The sequence below is a fragment of the Saimiri boliviensis genome, chromosome 9 (assembly GCF_048565385.1).
Source record: "Saimiri boliviensis isolate mSaiBol1 chromosome 9, mSaiBol1.pri, whole genome shotgun sequence".
Classification (NCBI taxonomy): domain Eukaryota; kingdom Metazoa; phylum Chordata; class Mammalia; order Primates; family Cebidae; genus Saimiri; species Saimiri boliviensis.
This window is the reverse complement of record NC_133457.1, coordinates 102,675,993-102,691,973: the sequence shown is the minus strand read 5'-3', so window position 1 is coordinate 102,691,973 and position 15,981 is coordinate 102,675,993. Positions and strand designations below refer to the sequence as shown.

The window sequence follows — 15,981 nt, the reverse complement described above, 5'->3', positions numbered from 1 at the left end:
GTACCAGGAAAGAAATACCTATGCTCCTCAGGAGGAGCCCTCAACCAACGACTCACAGGAGTTGAATAAACACACCGGCTCCTGTGCCACTTGGGTAGGGTAACTCTAAGGGGCATCTTGCACATTGTTTCTCAGAGTGCTCCAGTGGAATTAAACTTGAGTTGCCCCCAGCGGGAGTTTGCTTGATTGGGCACCATTTTATAGGCTGCCTCCCCTCTTCCTCTCATCTCCCCACTCTTGCCTTTCTTAGGACCGCTATTTACGCTTGAATCTTTGCCTCACATTCTGCTTCTGGAGGAACCCAAACCTAACACACCGGATTACTGTGAAGATTAAATTTGTGAACCTCTTGGCACATATTAAATGCTCAGTAAACTCACTGTCACGTGAACAAATAAGCGAAGCCTCACCTGCCCTGAGGATACAGACCCAAGGCAGAGGAAAGGAGGAAGGGAGAGACCTGGACTGCAGCAGATGAGAGTTTTCCCAGAGAGGTGGTCCCTGCAGTGCCCCTACCTGTCAGCAACTGGTGTCATTCCTCCATGCCTCCCCATTCTCAGTTCTCTTCCTGCCCTTCCAGTGGTTGCAGGTTCAAGGTGTGGCTGGACCACACTGGCCAGAGTCCTTTGAGCAGCTCAGCAAGATGCTCTCATCACCAAGCTCCCGTGTCGGCTCTCTGGAAGGACAACATCCACCGAGCACTGGACTGGAGAGAAAAACACTTAAGCAAAGTAAACGTGACATTGAACTTGTTGTGCCTTTAATGTTTAAACAATTTAAATATCGTATTACAAAATGACAAGGTTGTACACATCAACGTTTAAAACATGACAGCCTTGAAGAGTCTTCCTCTGTCCAGTTCTCCCAGGGCTGATCATGGCTACTGTGCCGGCTCCCCGTCCCTGAGGCCCCAGCCCCTCTTCCTTGAAGGACTCTGAGAGGCCAAGGGACGTGTCCAAGGTCACAGAGCTCTCCTGGTTTTGTCTCTAGTGCTGCTGCCACTACACATTGTAGGGCCACTTTCAAACCAATTTTCCCTGGGGAAATAAAACCCAACTACCTCTTGATAGAGGTGCTGCATTTTAAATTTTCCTCCAGTCTGGAAGCCATGGAGAGAAGTCCACGGAGATCCAAGTGCCCCAAGTGGTGTTGTCATGCAGCAAGCCTGGTGTCCTGTCGGAGGCGACTCTCTGGATGGCCAGGGGGTGGAGGGGAGTGAAGGCTTTGTGTGTGTGGTTAAAACCTGAAAGCTGTGAAGTGGCTCACATCTGCAATCCCAGCACCTCGGGAGGCCAAGGTGGGCAGATCACCTGAGGTCGGGAGTTTGAGACCAGCCTGACCCACATGGAGAAACCTCCATCTCTACTAAAAACACAAAATTAGCCAGGCATGGTGGCACGTGCCTGTAATCTCAGCTACTCAGGAGGCTGAGACAGGAGAATCACTTGAACCCGGGAGGCAGAGGTTGCTGTGAGCCGAGATCAAGCCATTGCACTCCACCCTGGGCAACAGGGGCAAAATTCCATATCAAACAAACAAACAAACAAAACAAAACAAAACAAAAAAACCATGAGAGCTGTGAAGGGAAGTCTTCCTCTGTCCGGTCCTCCCAGGGCTGATCGTGGCTATGGTGCTGGCTTCCCCTCCCTAAGGCCCTAGCCACTCTGAGTGCAGAGAGCAGTAGCTCCGAGTTCATTTCTGAGGGGCCTAAGAAGCATTTCAGAGAAGGATGCCTTGGAAGAAGACTCAGACCTTCACCCTGAAATAGCTCTGTTCTCATGCTGGGTACATGGAGACAGAGCCAGCAGGGGAGAGTAGGAGGCCTCCGGGCTGCTCCTGAGAGTCGCAGGGTTTAGGTGGGGCTCTGTTTGAGGACCCACTCGCCATGCGGGTTGGCACGGTACAGATCTAAGAGGTAGGCATCTGGGTCCAGGCGATGCTCATCTGTGGGAAGAAGGGGTGAAGGGGTTGAGTGGAGGCTGTGGGCCATGCTGCTGCCCTGCCCAGGGCCCTTCTCCAGGCACCACTGTCCCCTGGCTCTGTGCGTCTTGAGTGCTGCAGCTCACAGCTACCTCTTTCGCTGGAGAACTGACCTCACTGATGGAAGATGCCTTGCCAGAAAAGTGACTCCCCCCTCCCCCGGGGAAGCCCACAGTTGATGACTGACTGACACAGACGTACAAAAGACCAGTCTCCTTGCCTCGACATGGAACAGCTCTGATGTAATTTGCACTCTAGAGCCCCCTTGTGGATCAGGCCAGGCTCCAGGATGTGGACACTCCCAGCCACTGCCCCTGCCTGATGCTCCTTCACTCCTTCCCTTGGAACCCTCTTCCTGAGGGCACCCCCTCAAAGCATCGTGTACTCCTGAAGCCATGTCTTAGCCTCTGCTTCTTGGCCAGTGGCCCTCAAAGTGTGGCCCCTCAACTAGCAAAACTGCAACTCCTGGGAACTCATCAGAAACGTACATTCTCAGTCCCCACCATCTGTGTCTTAGCCTTCCAGAGGATTCTGAGGTTCTGCTAAAGTCTGAGGATCACTGCTCTAGAGAATGCAAAGGGAAACAGCTTTCCATCAGAGCCAGGGACCTCCCAGAGCCAGACATTGTTTGCAGAATTCCTTAAGGACTCCTTGGCCCCTGGGCCAGGGATGAGTTCCATCTCGGTTAGGGTGTCCCAGAGGCGTTGGTTTCACTGCTGGTACTGCCAGGCTTCACACTAAACAACATCCTGCCTCTCTCTGCAAGCCTGAGGTCAGTTCTAGGCAAAATCCAAACTCCAGGATAGATTCCTAAGACTTGCACAGGCTGGACCCCACCTGGTTTCACTGGAGACAGAGGCCTGAGGGGAAGGCTTGTCTCCAGGCAGACTCTGGCCTCCCGCTGAAGGGGCCAGTGAGTCTCTGAGGTGGAAGAACTCCCAGGGACCCAGGCTCTGCTGCCATTTCCCACAGCGGAACTTACTGATATTCCCTCCAACTTCATAGAGAAGGACTCCGGCTGACTCCATGCACCTGTGGCACAAGACAGAGAGAGGAAAAAAACTGCTTCCTTTTTCTTCTGGAAACAGTAAAAGCAACAACCATGCATGGCCCCCAGGCCTGGAAAGGGCAGTCCTCACTGATTTTTGGTCCCACTGGGGAGAAGAAGCATAAGGACCCTCCTGAAAGAGCCGGAGCCAGTGACAGAGTCCAGCACCCAGGGTCTGGGGAGAGGCAACTGGAGGGCACGTGGTGAGGCGCAGCCAGGGCGCACCCCGCTGCGAGGCCCCTTCCTTCCGGGCATCAGAATGGAGACTGTGAGGGCAGGGAAATGAGTGGTGACAGATGGGGACAGGAGCCTACTGTGAGGGGCAGCTTTTGAGTCAAGATGGATTATGGACGTTGTATGATTACATATGATAATTATGCGTATCATGTAAGAATCATAATTGTTACATGATCATTATGAGTATCCTGAGTTCAATTCCATGGCTTCTTATCTGCCATGTGGCCTGAGGCAAGCACCTTCTCGTTTCTGAGTCTTAGCGCTCCCATCTGTTCAAGGAGGACCTGGACCAGACACTTGCTGAAGATGACAGTCTGAGGGCCCCTTGTGCCAATGCCAAGACGGAAGCTCTTGAAGGCTCAGGCTGTTTCCTGTACCCTGGGAATGACGGCTGCACATCAGCCCCGACCTTCTTCCAGCTCCTTGGCCAGGCTCTGCTCCTTGCTGCAGGACCTCGGCCTGGAAGCCTCACCTCGGCCCCAGACTACACCAACCTCGTCTTCCAGGCACACTGTTCCCCGCATTTCTTATGAAACAATACAGTTTGTAACTTGAGCTTTGATTCATAACTATGTACTTTTTGTCTAGCTCTTCCATCAGGTCTGTGAGCTCTTAAGAGCAGGGCCTCTGTCTGTTCTTTCCATGACTAGTCTACAATTCTATTAATACACTATGGGCCAGGTGCAGTGGCTCACACCTGTAATCCCAGCACTTTGGGAGGCCGAGGTGGGCAGATTACTTGAGGTCAGGAGTTTGACACCAGCCTGGCCAACATGGTGAAACCCTGTCTCTACTAAAAATACTAAAAAATTAGCAGGGCATGGTGTTGGGCGCCTGTAATACCAGCTACTTAGGAGGCTGAGGTAGGAAAATCACTTGAACCTGGGAGGAGGTTGCAGTGAGCCAAGATTGCACCACTGCACTCCAGCCTGGGCGACAGAGCAAAACTCCGTCTCAAAACAAAACCAACCAAACAAAAAATGGTGCCTGGTGGTGGGCGTTCATTAAATATCTATTAAAATGAATCAAGGAATGAGCAAGTGGTGGTCATGATGATGATTACTTGGAGCCAAGTTCTCTAAGGTTGGAGAACCCATCTGACCACCCCAGAAAGGGAAGGCCAGGCCAACAGCATGTGTAACTCCCTGGCAGCCTTCAGCTCTGGGATGCAGAACCCTCCCTGCAGGGCAGAGGCTCCCGCCTCCAGGAAGTAAGTGCTCCTTACTGTAGAAGGAGGCTGTCCGTGTCCTCACTGCCTTCTTGACCCTTGGAACCAGGGCTGAGGTGCTCTGTGAACTGCCTCAGGACGTGGGCCACTTTGGTGCTGGGGGTGAGAGGCACCTTCAAGGGGTCCTTGATAGGCCAGACCACCTGGATCTTTGCCACCTTGAGAGTCTGCAGAGAGAGAGAAAGTCCATATACACAGGCGCCAGCATGCCTGGAGCTCAAACATGGATGCATAAACACAAACATGGCACTTACACAAATGCCCACACTAAAAATTACAAGATGCATACATGTGCACACACACACACGCAGGCCACTTGGGCACAGATCACAGACACACACATTTCAGATGTGTGCACACACGAACACATAGAAACATGCCTGTGTCTCTACGCCTGTTTTGCATTCGTACACATAGCAGGAGTACATGCAACGCACCCACAAACAGATATGTAGGTTTGTATAAAGACCCATCACTCACACACCGTGCACGGTGCAGACTCGATGCTGATCAGTTTCTCTGATGGGGACTTTGATAAGGAACCGTATTCAGGACCTCTCCCAGGAATACTCAGTATTTTTAGAAGGCTCTTCCCTTCTTTTTTTTTTTTTTTTGAGACGGAGTTTCGCTCTTGTTACCCAGGCTGGAGTGCAATGGCACGATCTCGGCTCACTGCAACCTCCGCCTCCTGGGTTCAGGCAATTCTCCTGCCTCAGCCTCCTGAGTAGCTGGGATTACAGGCATGCACCACCATGCCCAGCTAATTTTTTGTATTTTTAGTAGAGACGGGGTTTCACCATGTTGACCAGGATGGTCTCGATCTCTTGACCTTGTGATCCACCCGCCTCGGCCTCCCAAAGTGCTGGGATTACAAGCTTGAGCCACCGCGCCCGGCCTGGCTCTTCCTTTCTACTATCGCCCTCCCAGCCCCAATCACCTCACACCCCTCAGAGCGATCCCCATTTTCCCAACCCCTGGCCAGGGTCTGCCTAAAAATGGGGCAGAGCTGATGGCGCCTGGGAGAAGTCTCCGCGTCACACCGTTTCCCTCCCCAACCCCCTTCTAAGCCCTGGTTTCTCAGCCACGCCACCTCGCTCCCCGTGATGGCGCTGCAGCGCCCCCTCGTGGCTCCACTGAGCCGTTGCTGGCAGGCCGGTAGCAGGGACCTAGAGGAAGGGATGCACCGCGCTCCAGGCTCCAGGTGCCCTCCTGTCGCCTCGGCCCTTCTCTACCTGTCTGGGGTCGGGGGCACTCACCGCCTCGAGGCCGTCCCCCGCCTTGTCCTTGTCTGTGTGCATCCTCCGCAGCCAAGTCTTGAGGCCTGCGTCGCAGAGCTGGGGGCGCCTGCCTCTGCTGTCGTTCAGTTTTCGCACCTGGGCGACCAGGAAAGAGGCGACCTGGCCAGAAAGGATCAAGTCTGGGCAGGGAGACAGGACTGCTGGGGTCGAGAGGCAGAACCCCCTCCACGGTCATCGTGGACTCTTCCCTGCCCCAGCGTCCCACAGGGCTTGGAAATCTGCGTTTTTTGGGCTTGGGACTGAAGCACTGGTTTGGCGGGATGAGGAGGGGGCATTCAGCCCCTAAAGTGGGCCTTGGAGTAGGGGACCCTGAGAGTGGAGCCCATCCTGAGGCTTAGTGGACAGTGGTCCCCCCGACAGAGGCTGGAGGGTCCTGCGCCTGCTAAGGGGTAGCTGCTCACTGACACACTCAGACAGGTGTGTCCCCAAAACACACCTGGAGCAGGCTCTGCTCTGAGAACTCCCAAGCAGACCACACTGGAGGATTCCTACAGAGACCTCCAGATCAACCCATACCCCTCTGTGGGATCCAAACCCAGCAGACAGAGTCAGAGAACCCAGGCTCCATGGACCCTGATAATAACACGTCTGTCTCCAAGGGTCTGATGGAACTGGGGTGGATTCTGAGCTTCCCTCTTTGCTACGTGTGTGCTATCTAAAGGTGACACACACAGGGAAGGACAAGGGTGATGGGGGCTCTCCCCTTTCACTTTTTCTACATCTATGTTGTCTGAAGATTTTCTAACAAAACATGCAGGCATTTCTTGAATTTTTAAAGCTCCCTCCAATAAAAAATGTATTACAATTCAATGTGTTCTAGTAGCAGCATTATCTTAAAGAGCTGAGTGCAGAGAAGAAAGGAACTATGGGAGTGTGAGGGGTGTATGAGAGAGGAGTAGAGGACTTTTGACAGAGGAGTTGACTCTTGAACTAGGAGGTCTTAAAGAATAAGCAGAGGGTATCAGGCTTCTGCTCTTTAAAAAAAGGTGGGGGAGGGAATTCCAGGCAGAGTGAACTGCATAAGCAAAGATTCAGAAGTGTGAAGTACAAGATGAGTTTGGAGTGCCAGCTGGCACTTGATGTGTTTAGAACACAGAAGAGTGCCCAGGCAGGGTCAGAGAGAAACTGGGAACAGTGAGAGAGGGCTTCACTTGCTGGTTTCTGGAATAGGAAATCTAACTTAATGACTTCATGGAAGGAGAGAAGGATAGGAGGAAGGACTGTGGGTGGATGGATGAGTGGATAGTTGGATAGATGCATAGTGGGTAGATGGGTGGGTGGATGAATGAGTGGATAGCTGGATAGATGCATAGTGGGTAGATGGGTGGGTGGACGGATAGATAGTTGGATAGATGCATGGTTGGGTGGATGGGTGGATGCATAGGTGAATGGTGGATGGATGGATTGGTAGATAAGTTGAAGGAGTTGATCGATGGATGGGTGGGTAGGTAGATGGGTTCGGGGACAGGTGGGTGGGTGAGTGGGTGGGTGATGGACAGTTGCATAAATGGATGGGTGGGTGGGTGAGTGGGTGGACGGATGGATGGGTGGGTGGATGGGAGACTGAATGGGAGGATGAATGAACAGGTGGAGGGAAGAGGCTACACATCTCTAGGTGAGAAAGTAGCCTGGTCAGCAGTGGTAGGTGACGCTACCTTGTGTTCACAGCAGTCTCAAGAGCTGGAGGGGTCTCAGCGCTGGGGGCACCATGCATGCTGACACTGCAGAGGGGGCCTCGCTCCTCCTCTGGCTCCTCCCCTTGCTGTCACTTGTCACTCAATGCAAAGCTTACGGTGGGGGCGGGAGGCAGGGGTATCTGCTATCTGGCTCCGGGCTCCGTGTTAGGCAGACCCTGGGATCCTGAACCTCAGGGATGGGGCTTTCTCAGCAGCATAAAAGCTTTGATGTGAAGGAATTATTTGCGCAAGTTGGGAGAACTCTTACAATCTGGGGTAGACCAGATGGCAGTAGATTGACTGAGAGATGTGGCAGCAGAGACAGAAAGTGAAGATGCTTCTTCTTGGTCACTAAAGCAGGGGGAAGAAGAGATCACAGGCCTGTGCAGAGCCCAACGAAGGTCCTGGCAGGGGCACACGAGGGAACCGAAAGGACAATGGCCAGGTTCCTGGAGGGCAGGGCGGCAGGGCAGCTTTACACAGAGGAGGGGTGCCAGCACCCAGCAGCACTCACCGTCCACAGCAGATCCTGGTAGTGCACCATTATCTGCACCACCTCAGCTGCCCCCTCTGCCAGCTGCTTCTCCTTGCCTTTGGGGAGCTTGGGCGGCCGCCCTTGGTGCAGAAAGAGGTTAGGGGCCATCACAGTGGAGACATTCCACAGAGTCATCTTGTTGTGCTGTTCCCGGGCCACCACCTTCCTGAGGAATTCCAGCAGTGCCTGGGGAAGGGTGCAAAACATCCCTCAAGTCTCAGCCTGTCCCTGGCGCCTCCCATCCCTATCCCCAGGACATCCTGATGCATGCCGAAGGGATGCTAGGAAAAAGCCAGGAGCTGTGAAGGCAGCGAGAGGGGCTCCCGTTCCAGCTGCACCACCAGCCCACTCTGTGATCTCTACGTGTCTCCGTTTCCTGCTCTGCAGTGTGTCCAATACTGTTTCCCTCCCCTGCTCCTTCAGAGACTAATGAGACATCTGGGTCAGACTTGAACTTCCCGGTAGAAAAGGGCCACAGGTCTGGAATACAGGCCATTTCCTGGTGAGGCCCAGGACAACTCCTTCTTTCTGGAGTCTGGATCTACCCAAAAACAAAGGAAAGAATAGGGAAGCAGAGATGGTGGGAAGAGCAGGAAGGTGATGAGAGCTACCATTTACTATATATTCTTTGTGTTCCTGGGCATTTAGTTGGTACATCTCATTTAATCCTCACAGCAACTCTATAAGGTAGCTCTTTTTTTTTTTTTTTTTTTTTTTTTTTGAGTCAGAGTGGCATGATGTCGGCTCAGCTCAGTAACCTCTGACTCCTAGGTTCAAGCGACATTCTCGCCTCAGCCTCCCAAGTAGTCGGGATTACAAGTGTATACCACCATACCCAGCTAATTTTCATATTTTTAGTAAAGACAAGGTTTCACCATGTTGGCCAGGCTGGTCCTGAACTCCTGACCTCAAGTGATCCTCCTGCCTTGGCCTCCCAAAGTGCTGAGATTACAGGCGTGGGCCACTGCACCTGGCCACGGTAGCTCTTACTATTATACAGAGAAGGAGACAAGCTTGGAGAATGTGCCAAGGGTCACACAGTCAGTAAGGACAAAGAGATGGAGGGAAGAAGGGAGGGAAGGAGGGATGGATGAAGAACGAAAAGATGAATACGTGAATGGATGAAGATACCTGGGTAGAGGAAGGAAGAATAAATGGAAGGGAGGAGGGAGGGAGGGAGGGAAGGAGGGAGGGAGGGAGGGAGGGAGGGAGGGAGGGAGGGAAGGAGGGAGAAAGGATAGGAAGAGAAGACGCACTGAGTATCTGGCAAAGCATCTTCTACCCCATGATTCCTCATAGATTAGCTTTTATAATTTCCAAAAAAATTAGACAAGATGCTATTAAAGCTATTGTCATCCTCTGTTTACTGAAAAGGAAGCAGAAACTCAAACAGGAGGCCCCAGGGCTCCTCACAGGCTGACCCTGGAGGCTCATCTTGAGTCTGAGGAAGGACAGCCAAGAGGATCCAGGGAGCTGGGCCAAGGCCAAGCATCCGCTCCCATACGACAAGGGGAATTTGGTAAGGGTTTGTTTCCCAAACTGGTTCCACAAGGAACACCAGTTCAATGCTTTCCACAACGAAAGAGGTCCGTGATCAACTGCGTTTGGAGAGCGCTGCATACGCTAATCCCACTTGGAGATTCTCTCAAAGCCTCCGTATACCAAAGGCTCCGAGAGGTCCTGGCGACGAAAATATTCTTTTTTTTTTTTTGTGGGGAGGGGACGGAGTTTCACTCTTGCTGCCCAGGCTGGAGTGCAATGGCACAATCTTGGCTCACCACAACCTCCAACTCCCGGGTTCAAGAGTCGCTGAATGAATGAATGAATGAGCACATTTGGAGCATGACTGTGGCTGTGGGCTGAGGTGGCAGAGTGGCTGAATGAATGAGCACATTTGGAGGCTGAGGTGGAGAGTGGCTGAATGAATGAATGAATGAATGAGCACATTTGGAGGCTGTGGGCTGAGGTGGAGAGTGGCGGTGGTGCATGGTAACTCTTACCTTCAAGGCATTTCTGTTGGGTTCTGGGAGGATGAGGATGAGCAGGTGAAGAACCTGTAGGCGCTGCTTCAGGTTGGGGATGTCTGCGGGAAGGGAGGGGCGTCAGTTTCCATGGGAGGCTCAGGGAACTCTCCCTCCCTCAGTCTGGTCTCTTCCTGGGGAAATTCCAGAGCTGGAAAGTCAGGGGACAGCCAGGAACCCTTTTTTATAAGGTATGGGACTGTTTCCTTGTCTAATGTTGGTTCAGACAGAGCCCTGCACAGTGCTGGTGGAGAGGGTCACTTGCTATACTTTGTGTAATGACATAAACACGCAAATGCTGCACACACCCAGATATGCAGTCCAAGGCTACAGCCCAAGGTCAGAAATGCAATCAACCAGCAAATCACCCTTAGGAGGGGAGACAGATAGCTCAAAGGGCTGAGATAGAAGGTTTCTTGAAACCCTCTGTGTTGTGAGGGTTGAAAAGGAAAAGCTGTCTCACACCTGGTGTTTGGATCTCCGGGGAGAGGACGTGGGTAAGAGGAGGTAGTAGTTATAGATTCAGAGAAGGAGTTCACCAGAGCCAGACAACACCCAGCAGCCGAGAGATGGCTGGAACCTGGAGAGGAGTGGCATAGGAGACACGGCGGCTGAGCACCCTGGGCACCAAGCCTACGATCCATCCTTCCTTCCTTCCTTCCTTCCTTCCTTCCTTCCTTTCCTCCCTCCCTCCCTCCCTCCTTCCTTCCTTCCTTCCTACAAATATCCATCAAGTACCTATCAGGTGCCTATGATCCCGTATGACTTTTTTCCTTCCTTCTTTCCTTCCTTCTTTCCTTCCTTCCTTCCTTCCTTCCTTCCTTCCTTCCCTCCCTCCCTCCTTCCTTCCTTTCTTCCTACAAATATCTATCAAGTACCTATCAGGTGCCGATGATCCCGTATGACTAACCTTTTTTCCTTCCTTCCTTCCTTCCTTCCTTCCTTCCTTCCTTCCTTCCTTCTTTCCTTCTTTCCTTCCTTTCCTCCCTCCCTCCCTCCCTCCCTCCCTTCTCAACACATATCTATCAAGTACCTAGCAAGTGCTGTGCTCAAGTCCAGAAACCAGAAACACAATAGTGCAGGAAGGAAAGTCGCAGGCTTGTGGAGCTTACATTTCCGAGAGGAGACACAATATACAGCAAAGAAAAAATCAGAGGAGTGACGGGCATCCTTGTGTCATTGCAGAGGCTGGTAGGCAGCAAGGTGGCACATGGGGTCACGGATGGCCCCTCGCAGGCACTGACAGCCCGCTGAAACTTGAATGGCAGGAAGCAGCCAAATGAGGGCGGAGGGAGGTTCCACTCCGAGGCAGCAGCAAGGAAAAAGGAGCGGAAGAGCAAAGCAGGCAAGCCTGGCTGACAGCGGGGAAGAAGGGGGCCAGGAGGGAAGGGGGCCAGAAATAGGCAGGACGTCAGCCAGAGCAGGTGAGCCCAGTAAGGAGTGGGAGTTTATTACAAGAGTGTTGTGGAGGGCGGGAAACAGTGCAGCGAAGGGATCTGATTTATGTTTTACAATGAGGTTGAGGCCGGACCTGATGGTTTACGCCTGTAATCTCATCCCTTTGGGAGGCCGAAGTGGGAGGACTGCTTGAGGCCAGGAGTTTGACACTAGCCTGGCCAACATAGCGTGACCCCCATCTCTATAAAAAAAAAAAAATGTGAACAAGTATGTCAGGCATGGTCTCATGTGCCTATATTCTTAGCTACTTGGGAGGTTGAGGCAGGAGAATCACTTGAATCCAAGAGTTCAAGGATGCAGTGAGCTAGGATCATGCCACTACACTCCAGCCTGGGTGACAGAGCAAGACCCTGTCTCCAAAAACAAACAAACAAAATGAAACACTGAGGTTGTCGGAATCAAAGGACATTGAGGACCTCTCAGGATCCCTGTCCCTAGCTTGGGGGTGTAAACCAGACTGCCAGAGCCTTGAGGTTTTTGGAGAATTCAGAGAGACAGGGAGAACCTCACAGTCATGAGTGAGATCTCAGGACAGTTGCTTTACTTTTTTGAGAAAAATAGAAGTGACTATGTTTGCACACTGTGGGTTGTGAAGAAGTCCAGACAGGAACATATATATGCAGACTACAAATGCAGCAAGGTCCATGCAATACACGCTGATCTGCAGACATGCACACAGGTGGACATCCACGTACATGTGCGCCCACAGATACACAGGTAGACGACACTGATAAGCTCAACCCTCTGGATATCAAGATGTGAAGGAGCCGGGCGCGGTGGCTCAAGCCTGTAATCCCAGCACTTTGGGAGGCCGAGGCGGGTGGATCACGAGGTCAAGAGATCGACACCATCCTGGTCAACATAGTGAAACCCCGTCTCTACTAAAAATACAAAAAATTAGCTGGGCATGGTGGCACGTGCCTGTAATCCCAGCTACTCAGGAGGCTGAGGCAGGAGAATTGCTTGAACCCAGGAGGCAGAGGTTGCGGTGAGCCGAGATCGCACCATTGCACTCCAGCCTGGGTAACAAGAGTGAAACTCCGTCTCAAAAAAAAAAAAAAAAAAAAAAAAAAGATGTGAAGGAAACTGATCCGCTCATCCATGTGGGAACTAATAGGGACTCGGTATGCAAAACCATAGCCTCCTCTCCTCATACACATGCACTTGCACACATGCCATGCAACTCACACAGGACACGCATGCACATGCGTATGCACACACACTGGGCGCACATGCTCAGACCTGTTTCTTCCCCATCAGTTGGACATTTCTGGAACAGACGTTTCCAGGAACACGGAGTCCTCCCTTTGCACGGCTTCCCCTCTCTAACCAAGGCCAGTGACATCCAACCCTCCATCCCCGCACTGGCTAAGGGCTCGGGCACACTCACTGGACACCACGGCGAAGGCCGGGAGGTACTCAGCTGTGAGCAAAGGCGTCGGCAGCTTCCGGATGAACCTTTTGAGCAAATCAGAGGCGTCGTTGTGATGAACCTCGTCCCAGCTAAAAAGGCCAGCGTAGAAATCTCTCTCCAGCTTCTGTTCCAGCCCCTACAGGAAGGAGGGGCATGAAAACACAGTTGACCCAGGGCTTCCATAGAATAGGAACACTTTTACACTGTTGGTGGGAGTGTAAATTAGTTCAACCATTGTGGAAGACAGTGTGATGATTCCTCAAGGATCTAGAAATAGAAATTCCATTTGACCCAGCAATCTCATTACTGGGTATACACCCAAAGGATTATAAATCGTTCTTTTAGAAAGACACATGCACATGTATGTTCATTGCGGCACTGTTTACAATAGCAAAGACCTGGAACCAACCCAAATGCCCATCAGTGATAGACTGGACAAGGAAAATATGGCACATATACACCATGGAGTACTATGCAGCCACAAAAAAGGATGAGTTCGTGTCCTTTGTAGGACATGGATGAATCTGGAAACCATCATTCCCAGCAAACTGACACAAGAACAGAAAATCAAACACCACATGTTCTCACTCATAGCTGGGTGTTGAACAATGAGAACACATGGACACAGGGAGCGAAGCATCACACACTGGGGTCTGTTGCAGGGAGGGCTAGGGGAGGGACAGCAAGGGGTGGGGAGGTAGGAGAGGGATAACATGGGGAGAAAATTCAGATATAGGTGACAGGGGGATGGAGGCAGCAAACCACCTTGCCATGTATGTACCTATGCAACAATCCTGCATGATCTGCATGGACCTCAGAACCTAAAGTACAAAAATAAAATAAAATAAAAAGAAGTTGCTCTGCCGCTTTTCTAGGGCTCGGTTTCCTCATCCGCAAAGTGGGGACAACCAGAGCACCTCCCTCATGGGGTTGATGTGAGGACGAAATGGCCTAATGTGTGTGCCACTGAGCATGGAGCTCTGCTCATTAAATGCTGGTGGTCTGACTCCAGGGCCCACAGTCTCTGCCACCATGCTAATCCTACCACCTTCAGCCTCTCAAACCCTCAACCCACACAGAGACCAAAGACAGATCACTGGCAAGCCAGGGACTGGATTCTCTCCCGGCTTAACACACATATGAGGATCGGGGAGACACAGCCTCGGTGAAGCGGGGAAAGCCAAATCATTACCTTGACCCTGGCCTGGGATCCGGGCACCCTGAGAATGCCTTCCATGTCCAGTCCTCTCTTTTCCAAACAGGACAGCAGCTGTCAGAGAGAGAGAGAAACCAGCATTTAAACCAGGAACTGCAGGTGTGTTTGTCTCCCATGAAAATCGGAAAGGGGAGTACCAGGAGAAGGGTTTCCCTCAAAATAATAATATTTTCGTGACCACTTCCATGAGCCAGAGAGCTTTATATGCATTTTTCTCATTTGGAGGAGGATACTGTTATTATCATCCCAATTTACAGATGTTGAAAGGGAGGCTCATGAAAGTTCAAAAATCCACCCTTGACTTTAAGATTCAGAAGTTAAAAAGAAAAGAAAAGAAAAATCCACTCTAAGGATTACTTGAGACCAGGAGTTCGAGACCAGCTTGGGCGACATAGTGAACCCCGTCTCTACAAAAAAGTTAAGACAAAAATTTATCAAATAAAAACAACAACAAAAATCCACTCTAGGTCTCTGAGCTAGCAAGTAACAGAGCCAGAATTTGAACCCAGGTCTTCCTGATTCTAAAGCCCATCCTCTCACCCCTTTGCTAGCTGTCTCCTGACAATGTCCCCCAGAGCCAGCCTCTGATGGATTAAATAAACCCAAGCTGGGGACGACTTACGGCTTGAAGGACCAGCGGGACCTGCACGCTGGGGAGGACTTTGTGGTCAGCTTCCAGCAGGCTGTCAAGGGACACGCCAAAGAGGCGAGTTTCTGCAGGAAGTCAAAGAGCAGAAGGTGTATTTCACTTCCTGGAACCGCCATTGGGCTCTGACCTGCAAGACCTTCTGGGCAACTAGAATCAGACCTCTTTTCCTGTGAAAGGACTGAGCTCTCTAGAGAATGGCTGGACCCAAACCTCTCCTCTTGAGCAGAACATCTGGCCTCAGCAGTAACGAAAACACTACTGCTGAGGAGATATGTCTCAGAGCAGAAAATCTCAGCTGGATAACGAAGTATTGAAAAGGTTGGGCATCATGGCTCACGCCTGTAATCCCAGCACTTTGGGAGGCCGAGGCGGGCAGATCACGAGGTCAAGAGATCAAGACAATCCTGGCCAACACAGTGAAATCCCATCTCTACTAAAAGCACAAAAAATTATCTGGGCCTGGTGGTGTGTGCCTGTAGTCCCAGCTACTCGGGAGGCTGAGGCAGGAGAACTGCTTGAACCTGGGAGGCAGAGGTTGCCTTGAGCCGAGATCTCACCACTGGCGGCAGAGCGAGACTCTGTCTCAAGACAAAAAACAAGCTGAGCATGTCTTGGTGGGAGAGTCCGGGTGCAGCTCCCTATGAGAAACCAGGACTGCGGCCACAAGGCTTTCCCCGGGCGGGGGCCGCTCACCTGCCGCTTTCCACTTCCCAGCCTTGCTCCTCTTCAGGTCCAAGCCAAGGACGTCACACAGCGCGGTCAGCTCTATGAGGGCCAGAGAAGGCACCTTCCTCATATCCTGCAGGGACAAGTCCCCTATCCTCGTCACACCAAGTCTGCCTTTGGGGATGGTGAACTTCTATTAACAGAGAGGGAAGTTAAAGACAACTTGTCAGGCCACATGTCTGATGTGTATTTTGGGGCTCCCTCATTTCCCCTGGGCATTTAGGCAGAAGGAAGAGCAGCGTGGATAAGAATGGGTGCTCAGGAGTCCATCCTCAAGTCAAGTCCAAACTTCACCTCTTGCAAACGAGCTCAGACATTCTGAGCCTTTGATTCTTCGTCCATAATCATGAAATAGAGCCTACCTCAGGAGGTTTTTGCGTGTTTGTTTGTTTGTTTGGAGACATAGTCTTGCTGTGTTGCCCAAGCTGGAGTACAGTGGCATGAACATTGCTCACTGCAGCCTCAATCTTCTGGCATCAATCGATCCCCCTGCCT

General features: G+C 51.7%; 1 protein-coding gene across 1 annotated transcript in view; it reads right to left on the bottom strand.

Moving 5' to 3' along the window:
- Window positions 1-569: 569 nt before the first annotated feature.
- Window positions 570-15,981, bottom strand: part of ARHGAP40 (Rho GTPase activating protein 40) — a 47,166-nt gene continuing 31,754 nt past the window's right edge. The window contains exons 6-15 of the mRNA XM_010346865.3: window positions 15,454-15,619; window positions 14,734-14,825; window positions 14,088-14,165; window positions 12,872-13,031; window positions 10,003-10,085; window positions 7,982-8,188; window positions 5,750-5,890; window positions 4,491-4,660; window positions 2,963-3,012; window positions 570-1,944 (exon numbers count right to left, since the gene is read on the bottom strand). Coding sequence (XP_010345167.1) covers window positions 1,853-1,944; window positions 2,963-3,012; window positions 4,491-4,660; window positions 5,750-5,890; window positions 7,982-8,188; window positions 10,003-10,085; window positions 12,872-13,031; window positions 14,088-14,165; window positions 14,734-14,825; window positions 15,454-15,619 — 1,239 coding nt within the window. The 3' untranslated portion in view covers window positions 570-1,852. The remainder of the gene's footprint in view (window positions 1,945-2,962; window positions 3,013-4,490; window positions 4,661-5,749; window positions 5,891-7,981; window positions 8,189-10,002; window positions 10,086-12,871; window positions 13,032-14,087; window positions 14,166-14,733; window positions 14,826-15,453; window positions 15,620-15,981) is intronic.